This window comes from Homarus americanus, unplaced genomic scaffold (genome assembly GCF_018991925.1).
Source record: "Homarus americanus isolate GMGI-L3 unplaced genomic scaffold, GMGI_Hamer_2.0 scaffold24694, whole genome shotgun sequence".
Taxonomy (NCBI): Eukaryota; Metazoa; Arthropoda; class Malacostraca; order Decapoda; family Nephropidae; genus Homarus; species Homarus americanus.
The window spans coordinates 9,854,853-9,875,298 of NW_024732780.1; the positions used below are offsets into that span (position 1 = coordinate 9,854,853).

General features: G+C 40.7%; 1 protein-coding gene across 3 annotated transcripts in view; it reads left to right on the top strand.

Annotated features, from left to right (window-relative positions):
- Positions 1–1,964: 1,964 nt before the first annotated feature.
- Positions 1,965–20,446, top strand: part of LOC121869096 (rab GTPase-binding effector protein 1-like) — a 48,206-nt gene continuing 29,724 nt past the window's right edge. For 2 of the 3 annotated variants that reach the window (XM_042370252.1, XM_042370253.1), the window contains exons 1-3: positions 1,965–2,141; positions 5,009–5,134; positions 9,758–9,961. In XM_042370252.1, the coding sequence (XP_042226186.1) occupies positions 2,093–2,141; positions 5,009–5,134; positions 9,758–9,961 (379 nt within the window). In that variant the 5' untranslated portion in view covers positions 1,965–2,092. Of the gene's footprint in view, positions 2,142–5,008; positions 5,135–9,757; positions 9,962–15,088; positions 15,394–20,446 lie in introns of those variants that run through there. The other variant, XM_042370254.1, reaches the window with a different exon arrangement.

The window sequence follows — 20,446 nt, forward strand, 5'->3', positions numbered from 1 at the left end:
TAAATTTATAATTAAAACAGAAGCACATATTAACCGCAAAAATGAACATTATAAAGGGTCATCATACCGTATCTAACAAAAGTCAGCAAACAAAAAAACAATATTTTAGAGTTCACTGATGTGTTCAGGTTCAATGACCCAGTGATAGAAATGGGGTTTAAGAACGCTCAGTAAAAGGAACACACCCACACGTGACCGAGCACCCAAGCCACTAACGAGCAGCAGCAGCGAGGAGGAGAAAAGCGAAGTAAAAAGTATACACTTACCCACACAATTATTTGCGGGCGATGCCAATTTATTCAGAGAAATAAGGAATCAATCGGACTGTGAAATTTTAAAGGAAGATCTCTGGCAGCTTCAGGCATGGTCAAAAGAATGGCTGTTAAGATTTAACCACTAACTGCAAAAGGGTGCACATACTGAAGTTCTCGGACCGTTGTGACAAGGTGAATTAAGCAACTAATTAAGCTTGTAGTGGAAATTTCCCCTACAACTACAACTGCCATTTGTCGCTGACTAGCCAACCCCTTTTCGAATTCCCCAGCCAACGCCTCGTGGTCTAAGGTCAACTATCAAGCCACGCCTACCCCCGCTATATAAGACCTCACCTCGCCGTCACCTGCCCCTTCTTCTACCTTCAGCCACACAGCAAGCAACACCTCCTCTGGGCACGCTCCCGAACCAGCTCTCTCTACTCCAGGCTTGTAACCACACTGCCACTTCCCAACACCAAGCTACACTGTACATCCATTACAATATATATACATTGTGAGTTTCCTTTCTCCTACCCATCCCGAGTGTGAGACAATATCTCTGAGCCCCACAAGCTAATAAATTAGGTCTCATAAGACGGGCGTTAATTCACACACCTAGACGATGCGATCCTCATAAATTTCTTCAAACGCGAGGTGCTTCCCCGTCTGAAGTACTGTACTGACCTCCCCTCTGGTCCTCGAATTATGCAAGAAACTGTCAGTATAGTTTGAAAATGTCCAGGGGACCGCCAGACTAGTGCCTGCGCCAATGATGGTTACGTCTGGTCTTGAATAAAGATCTCGCTCGGTGTCACAGCACTCTCTTGCAGATTTTTCTAATAGTTTACAATTCTCACTCCAAAAAAGTTTGCCCTGATAATTTTCTAAACTTTCAACTTTCTTCAACCTAAAGCTACGACCCGTATTGGGGAAGGTATCCGCCAGCTCCAAGTGTGAACACTCGACTGAGTAATGTTCTCAGATGTTTATAAACCTCTATTAGGTCACCCCTTGCCCATCTCTAGTATAAGCCAGGCAGTTCAAGGGGTTCTAATTTCTTTAGGTAACTGAGGTGCCGTAGGTGATCCTCCTTTGGACATTTTCAATCAGCTGACAGTCTCTAGTATATGTGTCTCGGGGACCAGACAGTACTCTTAACGGGAAAGCACCTCACCTTTGATGAAGTGTGTGAACGACCTTATAGGGCCTACAGTGACAGCTTGAGTCACCTCACGATGGTCCGAGAAGGCGAGAACTTAAGTAGCGTTTGAGTTCATTGATATAAAAAAGCTCTAATCACACTGAAATCATTCCAGATGTTCAATAGTAAGTTATAAGTCCATATAAACTCCTGAAATATTATATTTAATGATGGCAATATAAAACTCCCGTGAGTAGACAAAAATACCAATCAGAATTTTAAGTTCAGTAACTTAGAGTTATTCACTGCGGCCATGACACGTTAAAGCTCATTAAAATGGGTTTTATGTATTTAATAACTTCTTTTATATTTGTATGTAAGGAAGATCTAAAGAAATTGAATATAAACAACAATTAACCTTTGACCTCATGTGTAAACAACATAAAATGACCATCTAATCAATACACTTCAAAATCTTCTGGATAGACTCATTCATGATTCTTTAACCAATCAGAACAAGGTTAAGAAACACACCTCATTGTGATTGGTCCGCCCGGTGTTGGTAGGGTTGTAGGAGCGACATCCGGTGGAGTTGGGCCGCGAGCAGCTGATTTCCCAGTGAGAAGAGAGATGACATTATTGGTGAGAATGTCATCTAGGTGTTGAGTGAGAGGGAGGTGAGGAGGATAACGCCATCATGGAGGACTCAGAGGCCCCTCATAAAGAACCACAGCCCATTGTCGAGGGTGAGTGTCTTCCTCGAGCCTTAAACTATGTGGCTCACCCTCGACGTTTACACTATACCTCATAGGTGGATTTTTACCACTTGTTCACTCTTGTCCTTTGTCACCTCAGCATATGAATAGGCAATCCAGAATACATATCCAGAATACATACACAATACAGTACAGGTATACTAAAAATGTACTAATGCAGGAATACTGACAATGTTAAATATTAATTAAATTTGGTTAAGGATCTTTTGAACTTTTGTGACTAAGCTAATAAGATACAGTCATTCTGCCTCTGGATATATACCTGTGGGCTCATGTTTATACAGTGGAATGGTTTTATAACTGACTGGTCTCATTATTTGCTAGATGGAGGTTTCGCATCTAACGAACCCTCGATATAATGGACTTTCTTCTTTATATACTTTGTTAGATGGTGGTCTCACTGTTTTAGTATTTGCATTAACTGTACAAAGCTGTAACTATACTACTGTAATTGGGCATTTTTGGGGTCACCTGAAAATTAGACATCCCAGATCCCAGGCTATTTCACCTAATAACCTAACATAACATAGTAATACAGGGTACATAACCTAACCTAATGCTAACATAACCTAAAGCTAACATAACCTAACCTAAAGCTAACATAACCTAACCTAACTTACTATTACAGGGGTACCTAACCTAACCTAACCTAATCTAATCTAATCTGACCCTCATAGGTAACATTAGGATATTTAATCATAATCTAATTTATTTCACATATTCACTAAACACCGCCTCTTATTGCAGGATGAAATGGAAGACGTTGTGTTTCCTATGGTTTAGACAATTTTAAGGCATTTTTCTTCCCTGATGTTTCCCTTGCAGACTGGTTAGGTTAGGTAATTTTACGTTATTTGCGATGGAAACGCCATAGAAGAAATGTGTCATAAAATTTTCTAAGCCATCAGGAAACACAATGCACAACTATTGGGGCGTCTTGTCCGAAAATGCAGTTATGCCAAATTAAAAATATATTAGTGTACGTCTGTTGCCGTGAGTGCAAGACTTTAGCATCAATAGTTTAGGATAGATGAGATAACCAAACCAAACCTAACCTAACCTAACCTAACTTAACCTAGCCAAACAGTCTTTACTTCATACTAATTTTGGTTAATTTGATTCATGTAAATTTTTGTATCTCAAATTTGTTAAAAAAATATATGTATTTTAATAGGATCAATTGCAGATTAAGTACCCAACTAAATTTCACTTGATTAAACACCAAAAGACTAACCTAATCTAACCTAACCTAACCTAGTCTAATGTACAGTAATGCAGCATAACCTGACCTAACTTGACCTGATCTGTTCTAAACCCTTCTCAATCTATTTAATCATAAGGTGAAATAAACTGGGATGCCTGCTCTATCACCTGACCATTTTAATATTGCCGTTTTATTATCAAAATATGTGGAGTGTGGCAGGATAGATCACTTGCCACCTATCCCAATTGTTTCTGGTCTGATCCCGAGGTACTTCCAGGTCACCCCGCTGTAAATAGATCCGGGACCCTAACTTTATGGTTGGGGAAATGAATGCAGTTTTGTGCAGTGTCGGCCGTGCTGTGCCCTAAATGGTGTCTTTATGCGTATGGGGTCATCTCATTTTACTACCAGACTAATGAAAAAAAAAAAAAAATAATTCTTTAGTCTTCACATATACAACAGGGTATACAGTACAGTATGGAAGCGATGTTGGTCGGAGCTTGACATTAAATTGAAGATGACACGAGCCATCCACGACCTGGGGTAATTTAACGAATCCTAACCACACTGAACGATCTGAAAGGTAGTTTAGGTTAGGTTGTTTTTGCATATTTTAAAGTTGAACTCGGAATTTATCGGAAATAAATAAATGGAAAAATAAATCCCCCGCCCACCCACCCACCGCATGTAAATTGCAATTCCTGGGGGTGATTGTGGGGGATATTCTTGAGATGAGGAACAACTTTTCTTCAAAGCAAAAAAGTTGCTGTAATAGTTGACCATAGATATAGATGTACGGGTATACAAGAATGGCGTACCAATGATGTTTTCTCTAATGCTGCTTCCCACTTAAGTCTGTACTGTACTAAGAAATATTAAATGATTGTAACATTTATTTGCTAAAGTTAATAGTAGCGTCTTTGTGTATATTTTGTCAACAATTAGATATTAATTAAAGGCAATGATTATATTTATTGGAGCGTCACTGTGAACCGACTCAATCACCTACGCTGTTTTGGAAATCCACAAATTGATTTATTCTGATAGTGTTATTGATAATATTGACCCATAATTTTTTAGACAATACTGTATTATTTAGCTCTAACCAGTATACTGTACTATAATTATACTTAAAATATATTATACAATGCTGAAACACACCGGTACTCTGAAATTTACTAGCATGAAGGCCAGAAACCTACCATGACTCTGAATAGTCCCGCCTTGATTTGCCTAACGTGAAGGGATGTCTTATTGTCTCGCTGTATGTAGTGGTGCCTCTTGTAGGGACTGTCTGATCCCCCTACGGATGATTTTATACTGAGTACCTGAAGATTACTCATGCTGGCTCATTTCACCCAAAGATTAACCATCCTAATGCTCACCTAATCTAATTTAACTTTAACCAATTTAATTTAACCAAACTTAATGCTAACTTTACTTAATTTAATCTATCCTAACTTAACCTATTCCAACCCCCCCCAGGTAATTTGAGGTTCGTTAATGCTCCGGTGACATAAACTGGTGTGTCAAATCTTCAGGTGATATTCTTTACATATGTAGCATAGATTCGATTAAATTCGCTTTGACTACCTAATAGAATGATGAGATAATTATTTCCGGGTGTTTTCAGAGCTCCAGGCCCGGTTAAAGGAGCTGGAGGACCGAGAACGCAAGCTGAGGGAGGAACATGCACGTGTTGAGGAGGACTTTGGTCACCGGCGGGCCAAGCTGAAGGAACTCTACCTGCAGAAGGAAGGTGTGTGTGTGTGGAGGGGAGGGAGGAGAAGAAGTAGGGTGAAGGATGGTAAGTGAAGAAGGTTGATGGAAATTGAGAGAGGAGGAGAGAAGTGAGGAAGGTGAAGGAAATTGAGTGAGGACAGAAGTGAGGAAGGAAAGAATGAGAGGAAGGTTGAAGGAAAGAGAGAGTAAGAGCTGGATGAGCAAAGAAGAATAGGGTAAGAGTAGGGTGATGGAGCAAGAAAATTATGTTGAATAGCAAACATTGGGAAAAGCAGGTAGTGTAGTGTAGCATAGTATAGTGTAGTGTAGTGTAGAATATTGTAGTGTAGTATAGTGTAGTATAGTGTAGTGTAGTATAGTGTAGTGTAGAATATTGTAGTGTAGTGTTGTATAGTGTAGTATGGTGACCTGTAGTGTAATGGTCAGCGTCCTCGCCTCGCAAGTGAGCAGACCCGGGTTCAATCCTCGGGCAGGGTGAAACTATGGGCAAGTTTCTTTACGCCATTTGCCTCTGTCTACCCAGCAGTAATTGGGAACCTGGATGTTAATTGATTTGTGGATCGTGTTCCGGGGTAATGGTTAGCCAGTGCAGCTGGACTATTCCTTGACACTGGGTCATGCAGCTTGTTATCTCAGGGTGTGGTTGTTGTGTTGGCGACAGCTTCTACACCTTAAACAAATTCATGCCTTGGAGGCCCTTGGGCTGGCCATCCTCGATTTTGAGGGGCTTCCATTAGTATTGTACAGGTAGTTCTGCTATAACGCGATAATTGTGTTCTTGTAAAATATCGTGTTATAGAAAGTCGCGTAATAGAAATAACAGGGCTTATGGAGAAAATAGGGTTAGGTGCAGATTACTCGAAATCGAAAAAATTTAGTAGTTAGCCTAACACAAAGGATAGCACAGTCTAAATAAATGTTACATTCATATCTAATAATGAAATCATACAGTAAATTTAACACTTTACCTTGAAAAAATATGAATGTAACTTGATGGGGGAGAAGGGTGATTTTGAGGTTGATAACATCGAGCTTCTTTTCAAGTGTTATATCCTTTCTTTTACAATAATCACCGGGAATTCTATCATCAGGACGCTTTTTGGAGATATTCTTCTTTACCATATTCACAGTTAATACCACAAAATTGGAGAAATAGTAAGCAAAAATCGCGTTATAGCAAACAAGCGTTCGCGTTATACAAATATTGTTCCGAATTCATAAATCGCGTTAGAGCAAATTCGCGTTGTCAAAACACGCGTTATAGCAGAACTCACTGTACTGTACAGTGTAATGAAGAACAGTACAGTGTATGTATCTCCAAACTTAGGCCTTGTTAACCTGAGTACAGTACTGGATCAACATGTAAAATTAGATTGTGAGGAAAACAGTAATGTGGAAAACTGTACAGTACATTTTTACTGCTGTAAGATGTTGTGTGATTGGTGGCGGCCTGAGCCATACAGCACTTACACCAACTCGACTCACAAGACCCTACTTGACCCACATTTTGGTGGTTATCATGATTTGCAGTGTGATTTACGGTTAGATCATGTGAAAAATAAAGTTATCCTTTGCTTTGTTGTTTGAACAAAACACCTAAAATTATATTATATTTTATTTTTTATTTATTTATTTTTTCATCCTTGGGAGATGTTGAAGTGTTGATACAGTACAGTACAGGCATTGATCAGTGGTCTGGGTACAGTAGTGGGAGAGGAGGGACCACACCCTCCCTCCTATGAGTGGAGGTTCAGTTTGCCTGGAATCTATGCCAGTGTTTATCACTTCCTCACGTAGGAGAGGAAAAGACAATGCCGTACCATGAACGGTCAGAACTAACTTTAGCAATAGGTTGTCTAATTCTGTAGCTTTTTATAAATACGGTTTGGTACTTTACCTGTATGTATAGAGCTCAAATTTTCTTCAATTAACAAATCATAATCGTGTTTTTGGTAATATAAAACTTGTACTTCATATACCGTACCTGTACAGGTATTTCATTCTGGGGTTTTCTGGGAATTGCATCCTCTAAACTTCATTATATTCATATTATATTCATACCTTATTTAGTATTTTATTTACAGTACATATTGTATATTCTAGGCTTGCTATTTCTAAAAATTGGAAAACTTTAGAATCTTGTTTATTTTTGGTCCCAGATTTGCTGGGTAATGGATATACAGTAAGTCCTCACTTAACGTCGTGGTTCCATTCCTGAAAATCGCAACGTTAACTGAATCAATTTTCCCCATAAGAAATAGATAAAACACGGGAGTTACGTTCTCCAGCCTCCCTTTGCCCCATGAAATACATTACAGTACATATACAGAAATTCAATGGCATTTTTATAGAAAATAGTATGGCCAGGTCGTAAGACGAATTGGTCGTAAGTCGAAAATGCGGAAATAATACATAGAAAATCTAAAATGAAATACGGTACAGTAAAAGTAATCAATAATGAAAAATGAATTGAGAGTTACTGTGCATTTACCCTTAATGTAGTCAGCTGGATGCACATGGGTCTTCAATAATATTTTAATTAAATTTGGAGACTACATTAATTGGATGAAGCAGAGGAGGAAACAGGGCTGGGTGAGTCATCAATTTCGCTTTCTTGAGACAGGCTAACGTACTTGCTGGTTGAAGGTATTGGTATCATCTTTAGGGAGTGAAGAGGCAGCAGTGGTGGGGCGTGAGGAGACAGCAGTGGGGGACTTCATAAAATATATGTCAAATTTAGACTGCACAGTTTGCCTTTTCTTTTCATTGTAAATCTCCCTGTAGCAAGCAAGTGCATCTTGGACCATTCTGTCAACTTTTGCAAAATGCTCAACATTTTTATCCATTTCTTCAAACATTTGTATCCCCTTATTAATAGTAGCAAATGCCTCTGCCATTTGTTTCTGCTACACTTTCAACCAACTGCTCAACATCTTCATTATCAATCTCTAACTCCAGCTGTTTACCCAACTACACTATCTTGTTACTAATCTCAGAAATTGCTTCATCTTCATTAAATCCTTTGAAACTGTTCACATATCTTTTCAGGACTTTCTTCCATATTCCATTCATGCACTGACCTGTAACCTCATCCCATGCTGCAGCTATGTTCTTTATACATTTCAAAATGTTGTAGTCCTTCTAAAACTCTCTTTGCGTTTTCTCACCTTCAGTAGCAACAACAGCTTGAGCGAAGGTCATACGTAATTAATACGCTCTAAGTGCAGGTCGTCCAGGTGTGGTGGGTGTCCCAGAGCATTATCTAAAATTAATAATATCTTGAACGCAACCCCTTGTTGCAGACAATACTCCTTGACTCGTGGAATGAAACAACTTAGGAACCAATCCTCAAACAGTTGTTATTGTTCCCTTTATAGGTGCTGATCCTTTCACTACCTCACGAATTCATTCCTTGTCCTTCAAAATTATTGATATCGTCGAGTGAGAGAAGCCTAGGTCGTGTGAAATGGTTCCTACCATTTTTCCATTTTCATATTGTATTATTATTTTCATTTTCATTTCAAAAGTAATTGACTGTCTCTTTTCTCTGAGCACCACCAGAACTCTCACTTTTACGCTTGCCAGTCATTTTAAAGGGAATTAGAAACAAAAATATTGTCGGTACACAGCGCGATCACTAATGACAACAACGACGGCTAAACACCAACTGAGCACATTACGGCGTGGACTCCGTACATCACGAGGCGGCCCAGCCCACGCCACACTGTCGTACGGGAAGGAAACGTTTCGGTACTAGAAAATACGTACGGAATTAGAAAAAATTTTTATACGGCTGCGGCGGTCGTATGCCTGGGTGGCCGTAAGTCGAGTAGTTCGTAAGTCGAGGAGCACCTGTATATAAATAAACTAAATCATTTTGTATTGTACTCATTGATGAACGGAGGTGGTGGAGTGAGTGTGTGGTGGGTAGTGAAGTGGAGGAGGAGGAGGAGGAGGAGGGTGGTGAGTCACTGAGACCCGGCGGGTGGCTCCTCCTCCCGGTTTAAAACCTCCATTTTCGTAGCAAGGTTAATGGTCTTATGTTGCTTCTTCACACCACTACCATCAGCTGTGTCCTTTACTCTGCCTGTAAATACTGTATGACACTAATGCAACTTAAACTTAAAGTGTTTTGAATAAATTCACGGATTTACATTATTTATATTTTTTCATGCCTGTTTATTTAAAAATGCCTCACATTAGTAGCTGCACTCAGTACCATACTGTATATATTTGTAAGAAGAGTAAATTTCACTGCTGGCCATTCCTGCCGCCCTCAGTTCTCTCGTCCTCTGAGCCTCCTTATGTTCACTTTCTTGGCTGAGCTAATTATCTTTCAAGCTTTTTAATTTTTTCTGCAATTAAAAGATAAAGAATATATAAACCTTAACAAAGATTGCAGAAGATACTGTGCAAGTAAAGCAATATTAAACAGACCACACTGTACAGCATGTGGTAGGAACAAGGGTCTTGACAAATTTTAAAACACCAGTACAGTACAGTATTGGGATTTTGCTTTCATAAATTAGTTTTGTCCCTAATTAATACATCATGTTATTCTAAAATTACATAAATAGAGAGAGGTTTTGTAAAAATATGGACTATTTGTACTACATATTTTTCAACATTTTTAAAACAGAGGAGCTGCGACTACAGAGTGAGCAGAATAGTGCTGTAGCAACAGAAGTAGAGGTGCTGCGTGCACAGGTAAGACAACTACAGGCAGATCTAGAGGAGGCGCACAGTGCTGTCACCATCGCCCAGTGCACCGCCGAGAATGACATCGCCGTGGAGCAACGCAAGTGTCAGGAGGAGATCGCCACAGTCCAGCAGCTTATGAAGGGTGAGTGTTGCATTGTTTGACTGATGGGAATAGTGGCAAGGCTCCTGTTTATTCAAGGGAGAAAGGAGAAGTCACTAGGGGGCTAATTATTTTATTTAACTTTACTTTATTTTTTCCCAACTGATCAGCCTGCTAGCCACTTGGGCTGTCAGTCACGTCTCTGTCATGCACTGTTGGCAAGTACTGGCTTCAGATTGTATCTGTACCTGCACCAGTGTTGGTCAAGTCTGGCCTTAAATGAGCTCACGACCTTGGTGTCATCACAACACTCTCCAGCAGATTGTACCAAGAGTTCAAGTCACTTTGTCGTATTTCCATAATTGAGGATTGGAACAAAAGAGTCTATGTAAATGAAAAGGTTGTTGAAGGGAGTAGTGAGGAGAGGTGAGAAATAAAACAACACAAAACAAGGTGATAAAGAACAAAGTGACATTAAAAGTATTGGCTGTGAGTGAATACAGTACCTTGGAGTGGTGAAGATGTGTATGGAAGGTCATCAGAGAGAGGGAGTGTGTTGGTGGATGGAGACAAGGTTGGTGGAACTGGAAGAGGGATATGATAGAAGAATTGATTGGAGCACATAGCAATAAGTCTTTGAAGTTCTGTACTGTATACGTACAGTGTACAGGAGAATACGAGTTTTATACTGTACTAAGTTTTTTCCCTAAGTACTGTATGTGCAAAGGTGGAGAGGAGATGTAGTGAACGTTTTTGAATTTGATGCAAGTGAAAGAAGGCTGTGCACAAGATTTATTTTTAATTAATGTTGTTTTTATATACGAGGCAGAGACTGAAATAAGGTGGTTATGAAGCAGGTGTCTTAAGTCGAATTAGATGGGAAAACATAATTCTTGGTTTGTTTGTATATATATATATTTTTTCTTCTTCTGATTACTGGGTGTAGCTGTTGAGTAGCCAGTGTGTTTGCTGTCTGTCCTAAGGGCTTGATGATTTATGGACAGGGCTCCCCAAGTCCACCCACCTGTGAAAGGGAAAGTGAAGGCAATTGACTGCATTTTTGGCTGCATTATCTCTTGTGTACAGAAATAAAGGGATAAGACTATAATATAAAGTATTTGATCTGTCTCTCATATGCGGTCAGGCTTGTGGAATCCATTTTCACCGTGTAAGGCTGAGAACAAAAGGAATAACGAGCTAATAATGTGTCTACACGATGCAGTTCTCAAAGATGAAAATTACTTGAGTGATGGAGAGATTTTCAAACTCGTGCACTCATTTCATATTAAAACTACCTAATGGGGAAGAGGGAGGTTAAGGTTAGGTTTGGTTAGCATTTATCCTTTTAATCATCATGTGAAATAAGTAGGGGGAGGTTCCTAATCTTCATGAACTCCGAGATATCTACGAGTATCACTGTGGAAAGGAATAAGAGAGGAGTACAGTACAGAGAGCCAAGGCCCCCATGAAGGTAGTGGTGAAGGAGAAGAAGCTGTGTAGATAGGGTGACCTGTAGGCTGTTGTGGTAGAGTTAAGACTTTAAGAGGGGTTACTGGAGGGGGGGGGGGTTGAGTGTATTGAGGTGATGGTAGTTTTGTGTTCCTGTATCACTGGTGTGTCACAGGAAAGGTTTGTGTCAGGTGGTTCTTGAGGCTTTTACAGCAGTAAGAGTGATTGGGTGTTACAAAATGGAGAAGAGATTAATAATTGCTGTAACAAAAGGAGGAGCCAGTTCAAAGGCTATTTTTTTTGTACATTTATAAGGCCTGGTTGACAGTAACTATTCTTAAGTTCCCTGATTTAGCCAAGAACATTGGCCTCTCCAACCAGATGAAAAAATGAAAAAGTACAGGGTATGGCAGTCTTGATTGGACTTCAGTGAAAACTCTACATTCGAGGAGACATTGTCAAGCAACAGCTGTGTCGGACAAATTCCAATAAACAACAGCTGTGTATGCAGATTTATATTGTACTCTTATTGAGAAGAATCAGTTTTTTGCCTATGCCATTTTTTCTCAGTGTTATTATGCTGCTTCCATAAGGAGATTATTAGAATCATATCACGAGGATTTTTACAAGATGAAGCGGCTAAATTATTTCCAGATTGTTAACACTTTGACCACCTAACAATGCCACTTTTAATATTTTATTTGGCTACTGTCAGACGATTTTATTCAGCTCAGAGGGGACACCATGTACAAGGGGTTAATAAAACAATAACATCAGAAGACAAACTTAAAACAACTTTTTGACACAAACTTAAGAAATTAACATTTTCAGTAGTATAAAAACAAACAGTATGTACAAAAAACACAGAAATCAGCCTGACTTAGTGGTTATGGGAGAAAGATTCATGGTAGATGGCCAGGTTTGTGGTACAGCATGTCATTGTTACCTGCAAATTCACCAACTGCGAACAATTTACGTTCCTGGACCCTGTTTGTAAGTCGGAACAGTGTTAATTTCATAGTTTAGGTTAGGTTACAGCACGACCCTGCCCATACAAAACAATAGTAATATTCCATACATAACGTACAATGTAAATACAGTAAATAAAGTTAGGTTAAACAATATAGAACAATGAAAGTAATGTAAGAAATTAAATTTTTGTTACAGATTTTTTTTATGAATATATTGGGATTCCGTTCATAAGGGCGGGTGTTTGTAAGTGTGTTGGGGGGGGTGCCAGACTGTCAGTTTTCTGTCTTAATGGAAGTTATCATTGTTTAATAATGAGTATTGTTATGATGTAGATGTACAGTGATAGTAAAGAAACTGTTGATAATGATAAATTGAGGCTGTAGACATCAGCTGACCACTAGTGCCAGGCAGTGCAGTAGTTGCCATGAACAACCAGCACATCGTCTCGCTCAACACTTCATTACAACCTCACTCACCACCACCACCTTCATCAGTTTAGGTTGCCTCTTCTACTCTTGTTTAGTAATGGAGATACAGTTGCCTTACCAAGTGCAGCAAGACGAAGGCGCAGGCTTTGTGTGAAATACAACAAAGCTTAGGATAACTTTTTGCCCTTGTGGTGCCATGGTAGCGGTCTCTGTTCACATGTGGAGATCCTGGGTTCGATTCTTGACTAGTGAGGTATTGTTTATATATATAATAGTATGATGACCCATTTTAGCGCTGATTCAATTAGTGGTAAAACGGTACAGTATATTGTGCTATCTGACAATTTCTGGTCTCCCTTGTGAGTAATAAGGACCTTGTGTAGTTATGGCTGGCAGCTGTAACCTTGCCAACAACTTTCTCACACAATTATCTGTTTCAGTTCAATAATTTTATTCTCTCTTTATATTCTTTTATATGCACCTACACTGTTCCTGTCTTGCTCACTAAATAATAGAAATATAGATCATACACTTTTTTAATGGGTCCAGTTCCAGCAAAAGGCACTTGTCTCACGCTGTTATTGTAATGTTTGTATGCGGTCTAACACTTTCAAGTACAGTATTTGTAAAACTGAACACTTACATACAGTATATTTATTTTCATTACTTAAAACGTTCTTCAATATAGAACAGTCCTTGAAACTCAGTCTGGCATCACAATCAGGACAGTAATAATAAGTGTCTTGGTGCTTCTGTTTTCATTCTCAGTGAGGTGTTCTGTGTCTGGGTTTGGTACTGTACATTACTGTGGGGGTTCTTGTAGGAAGCATCAAATTGGTGACCTTATGTTTCTAGCACAGGATCTGTTTCTGAACTCGATCAATTAAGGTTTACCTCTCGGATATCATCTTGTATAAATTGTATGCGTTCAACAGGGTGATGTCAGTCAAGTGGAAGTTTTTTTTTTTTTACTGTACCACTTTATTGATTTTCTCTTACACTCACATCCACAAGATGCATATTTATGTTAATCCAGGATTACCTTTGGTTTCATGATCTTTTCTCCAGTTTTCCGATCAACTTTTTCACTGCCAACCATATTTTTTTTTTTGCACAGTTGATAAAATATGAGCATCTCTCTTATCATGACATTTCCGGCATAAAATAGTGTTTGCATGAAATGCACACCATTTATCTTTCCCCAAAGATGTTGGAAACTTAATACCCTGTACATCACAGGAGTCAATGTTGTCGAGGAGGTATTTGGTCAGGGAAGGATAGGTATACTGTACCAGTTATCAGTTACTATACAGGATATATTCCTTTTCAAATAATCCCCCATGAGCCACAAAGAAGAAATTAAAACATAAAAAGAAAAATAATATTTATGCAGTATTTCATATTCAGAAAATCTCAGTCAAAATTTAGGCTTAATATGTAAGAGATGGGGCACGTGTTAAAAAGTTTCAGTTCTTAATTGTGAAAATCTTACACCGGTATCCATGGCTGCTCATGTCAGAGTTTAGAATACGTGTGTAATGTTTCCTGTTGTGCTGTTATCATTGTCATCAGCTGGTGTTTCTGTGACACAGATTTATGGTGGAGAGACTTGTGTTGCTGGTTGATAACTTTAGGAAATATGTATGGAAGAGAGATAACATGGATGGTTCAGTATGCACCATAGGAAAAAATCTACTATTGAAGTAAGTTTTGTATTAAACAAATAAACAGTCATTAAGTGATAGGCGGGGTTACACGAACATTAAGATAATTTTATACGTTTGCATGATAAGTTGTAGGGTAACCAGGGTGTTATCATGACAGGATGATAACACTGTTAGATATGAACTAAATAACCTTGGTATCTCTAGGATGACTCCTCACTTGGACTCTACTGGGATTTAGATACAAGTTTCTTAAGATGTCTGTGTGTGCGCATGTGTACTGCATTGTGTAAGTGGCAGAGGTGTCATAGTGCAGTGGACATACATTAGAGTTAACGTACAGTACTTGAAAGTTTATATGTACTGTATTGTAGATATATTGTTGAGACATCATATTAAGGCTAATGAAGAAATAGTCAGTGCTGATCGTATGTCTCGTGTTATGGTGTCTTGGTAATTATGACACACACAATTTTTTGGAGTGATGGTGACTCCTCAGTTATAGTGTTATAGTGGTGATGGAAGTCATACAGTAATGCTTATGGTGTTGACATATAGTGTTATTGTATTACAAGGGCAATGACATACTGTACTGTAATTTTTTTTTGTGTGGGGCAGTGGTGCCATATCTAGTGTGGTGTTACAGAGTTAATACATCTTATAGAGTACAGTAATGTTACATCGGTAGTGGTAGATGAGAGGGTAGAGTGTCGGTATGGCGTTACAGTGCTAAAGACACATTACGCAGTATACCGCAATGCAGCGTCGACGTGGACAGTGAACGTATTACCGCGGCCCAACAGTTATAAATCGTGTAGTGCGTGAATTATTTATCAGAATATTTAACAAGAACTGGCCATGAGAACAACCTATATGGAAGTGAATAACATGAATAACAATCTCAAACGTTTGAAAAATGTGACGGGGAGATTCACCCGCCTGTTCAACCTGGATCACGAAGGCAGGTTATGTGACGTCGCCAGTGTTTGTAGTTTATGCCTTGGGGCCCCATTCTAGCTTACAATACCCTAACCCAGAATGTGTGTGGAGGGGGGCATAGTGTTTAAGAGTATTGAGTGACTGTTAGGACAAAAGATACCCAAATGCCCTTGTATCTAGCATGACCAACAAGGGCACAGTACATAGAGTTAAAGACTTTTGATAAACTTCACTCAGTGGTACAGTATTTAATTTGTTTTTCTTTATGTTTTTGTGGTAAGTTTTTGGTGTTGTGGGTCATTTATTGTTGGTTTTCTCTGATGGGAGAGTGTCCCTGGAAGCTTGTGGCATTCATGACTTTAGATATTATGGGAAATAGGTTCACAAGGCTTTATCTGTTTGAAGGTTTGACTGCACTTCATTTGATAGTGTTTATCAATGATAACACTCAGTTCATAAGGTTGAAATAGTGTTGTGCTAAATTTTTCCTGAATAAGTAATAATATTAATACTGTGTACTGTAGTGTATGGTTGTTGTTGTGGTGTTGATATTAGATATTTATGGGTATTCTTTTGGAGTATGGGTGGTCCCTGCTTTTTGTCTGGGTTATGTCCTTAAAAGTATGAATGTAATTAATTTCTCACTGCTCTAAGTTCTCTTCAAAACCTATAACTTTAAATCTAATGTTCTCTTTTTCTGCCCCTCTTATGCTCCGGCTCACTCCTTGTGCTGGTGATGGTAGTAGAATGACACAGTGAAAGCTTAGCTGTAGACTGAGGAACTCTACAAGTGTTAGAGATAAATGGAATAAATTTGTGAAATACTTAAACACATTGGGACTGACAGGTCCGCGTAAAGCGAGAAACGCGTAAACGAAATAACAGAACATATGGGATTAATTGAAATAGAGACTGGGCCAACCCCCAAACTCCACTTTTTCCGACACAATACGTACGTTGTAGTAAAAATAGTATCTTAATTTTATGATGGTATGCACACACACATAATATAGAAGAGAAATATCAATAAGAGAATAATATAGTGTACTGGGTAAAAGAAAAATCAAGGTTTAACACTTACGTTAGTAGAAGAGATGGGTCGGCATACTTGAATGGCGGCTGGTTCCGAGGCAGAGGGCAGATTAGTTGTCCTCCGGTGAATCACTATCACTATTCACAAAGGTTTGCAGGGCCTCTCTGATAAACACCTCAAAGTCCATATCGTCACTGTCACTATCACTGACTTGGGCTGGCTGTGGTTGTGGTGGGATGCTTGAATGTGTCTTTGTCAAGGATGAGCTTGATTTTCTCCCCCAACTTGATGACTTCCTTCACATAACCATGGCTTGGTCCAGGTTCAAGGTTTTTCTGGGGTGGTGGGGGTCCAGCGTGAATAAAAAATGGCGCGGCGCGTCTGGACCTCTCGCGCCGCTCGCCGCGTAAATGATGAAATTAACCGCGTAATTAAAAAATTTCATTCTGGCAAGGTGCCGCGTAAATGACCAAACGCATAAACAAAATCCGCGTAAATCGAGACTATACTGGATGTATATACAGTACTTTGCTGTCACTCGGAATCGAGTATGACGATCATCCAGTTATGATACAATGATATGAGGTATTAAGGATGTCACCTAGGTTGGTGAGCTCTGAGTTGACTAGAGAGGCCAATACGGGACCGGCAGAGTCATTCACAGGTGTGGTATGTGTGGAGGGCTACATCTAGTGCAGGAGGGGCAGCGGCAGCTTCTTTCCAGCATTGGCGCTTGTCTGCCTCGGTATGCAGTCGGGCTAGCTTGAGAGTATTGACACCTTCTTGTGTGGTGCTCCTCGAAGCATTACGGCACCTTTTCAGGTTTGTCTTTAGACTATCCTTATACCTTTTCCATTGCCCGCCAGCATTATGTTTACCATTCGTTCAGTGACTGTAAAGTAGCTGCTTTGGCAGTTTACTGTCGTCCATGTGGGTAACATGGCCAATCCAACGTAGTTGTTAATGGATAATGGTAGCCTCGATGCTCCTACAGTTGGTGTCAGTGAGAATACTGGCATTTGTTCTCGTCTTCCCAGGGAACTCGGAGGATGGAATGTAGACTACGTTGGTGAAAGTTTTCAGGTGCCTTGTGGTGCCTCCTGTATGTGACCCATGTCTTGCTGCCATATAGCAGGTTGGGGAGAACCACTGCTCGATATACGTGTAACTTTGTAGATAATTTCAGCTCCCTACAGCTGAAACACGGTTTCGAAGTCTGCCAAAGGCTTGAGATGCACATGTGATCCGATGCTGAATCTCTTCATTGATGTCTGCAGTGGTGGACAGTTGGGAGCCAAGATACTGAAAGTGGGTAACATTAGTGATGGTAGTACCGTTAAGCTGGATGGATGGTGGAGGTGTGGCTGAACCAGGGTCAGGCTGAAAGAGAGTCTGACTCTTGTGTACATTCACCTCAAGGTCGAGTGATTAGCCCATAAAATGTTTTAGTGGAATTGAAAAATTCGTGTATCTTGTGCTGATCTGCAAATTTTTGTGTTTCACATGCTTTATTTTTAAACCAGTCGTTCCTTAGATTGCGAAGTTCCCGCTGGGCAGCTGCTTTCTTCTTGTGGAAGGTATCAGCTTTGATCCGAGACTAAGGGTTGTTCTGCCATTCAGTTTAAGCAGCACATTTATCATCGAGTACATTGATTGTTGGGTCATTTTCATCAAACCAGTCCTGGTGTATCCTTTCGATGTCTCCGAGGGTCTCTCTGCAGGTTTTTGTCACGACAGTGTCAGAATTTCCCATTTGGCACTGGGATTTGGGTTGTTTGTTGTCTGGTTGTTTATCAGCCCTTGTTTGAGCTGCTCTCTGAAAAGCATGTGCTGCCTCTGGATCCTCCAGATGCTTATTGTTAAAACCTCTTCTTGAGGCGTGCTGCCTTCGCCATTTTGGGGTGATGTGAAGTGAGAGCTTGGCTCTGACGATCCGATGATCAGTGTCACAGAGGTCTGAGCCACTCATGGCACGGGTGATGAGGACATCTCAGCGATCTCTTTCTCTGACAATGATGTAGTCAATGAGATGCCAGTGTTTGGATCACGGGTGTTGCCACGAACCCTTGAACTTGTCAGCCTGCCTAAACAAGGTATTGGTGATAGTGAGGATTTGTGCAGCACATTTGCTGAGGAGTAGTAGGCTGTTGGGATTACACTTGCCTAGTCCATTTCTCCCTATGATTCCCTGCCAAATGTGTGCCAACTCTGGCATTAAAGTCACCAAGGAGCACAACCTTATCTTCTCTGGGGATAGAGGTTAAGCACTCTGTTGAGGTCAGCGTAAAAGGTCTCCTTGGTGTCATCTTCTGCATTCAGTGTTGGGGCGTATGCACTGATGAAGAAGGCATGACGTGAGTGATTCAGTGGGACTCGGAGCATCACGAAGCGCTCGTTGATCCCAATAGGCATTTCAGTTAGCCTGTGTAGGATGCGTTGGCGGATGGCAAAGCCAACTCCATAAATGTGGTTTCTCGCCGCAGTAGGCTTACCCTTCCAGAAGAAGGTGTAGCCAGACCCCGTTCTGTGAGTTGACCCTCGTCTGGGAACCGGGACTCGCTGATGGCTGCTATGTCGATGTTATACCTAGCCAGCTCTTTTGCCACAAGGGCAGTTCTTTCAGGATGTTCATTTGTGCCAGTATCCAGAAGGGTCCTGACATTCCATGGAGCGACCATGAGAGGTTGTATAGTTAGTTTTTGTTTCGATTTGTGATTTTAATTGTGTTTTCGACCGCATAAGGATGACCTTACTAGGTGCGGTTGCCCAGTCCGGTTGGTTTTTTAAGCAGGCTATGTTTAGGTCACCTTTTCTAGCCCCCTCTCCAGGTGGGGTGAGCAGAGTGGCTCCTCGAAAGGGCTGCTCAGTCGCACAAACAGGACCGGATTGCACTGCTGCCTAGATCCCAATGCATACATGACCATCTTATCTGTGCCACCCATGTGCAGAGTTGTGACTAGAGACTCCCGGCAGTCATCTCTGCCTGTCCCCATCGCCACTCGTCCGTCGCCATAGGACTTTTGGTGGTATAGGGATTTTGATGATGATAAGTATGATGAGCTGGATGATGGCTGCGCTTGAGTTGATTCATGTGGTGAGGCAGGAGCGCAGGCTGTAACCAAACATCTTGGCTCTCCCTTTTTCCTGATCCAGTGGTGCAAGTGTTGCAATGACTGGGGAGAGGGAGAGTTGCAATGGACTGCTGATAGCCCAGTTTGTTGGGTTTCATCTTAGTAGCCTGTCCATCAGACATTACCTTCGTCCGCCAGTGTAGTCGCTGGGTTCCATTGTTGATCACCTCTTCTGCCTATACTGCCGTTGGGGTCTTGTTGGAGCTCTGTAAGCATGTCTGCCTGATGCGGGGCTCCACCGCAGATCTTTCGTTCGTAGTTTACTCCCCTAGCCTTATACCTACCGAGGTTAATCCGCAAGGCAGCGGGGCAATGGTTGGTAGGCGCCAGGACGTGTCCACCTGCCAGTGGACCTATGCGCCCTCCCTCTGGGGGGCCTACTGCTACTCTGAGATCCCCTGCTGGTCTAGCCTGGGCCCACGAGGCACCCAGTTGCCGTGTGTTGCCGAGAGGAGGCACTGCAGGAGTCTTGATGGTGACGAGGCTGTGTACTGGCAGGGGAAAACTTATGCAAGTTGCTTCCCTGTTCGCCACGAGGGCTAGCCAGTGGCGGTAGCTGAAAGCGAGAGGGAACAAGCTGTGCTTACACCTTAACACTAACATAATGCTGCTGCACTAGATGCATTTCACCACCCTCTGTGCAAACACACACACTTTTAGTATTATAGTTACCTTACTGTGAGTGAAAAGGCAACCCAACAACTTTTTTTTGGATGAATTCGTATAAAAAGTTGAAGGACGCACAACTTCCCCAAACATCACTGTTACAAAAGGCAACTGTGTACATATCAAATCTCCGAGTCACCCTCTACCCCCCAAGCAATAATTTTGCCCCTCATCTGTAATTACTCCTCAAGGCCAGTGAATGAATGGATACAATAAATTAAGTTTATTTACTCATATTTCATCAT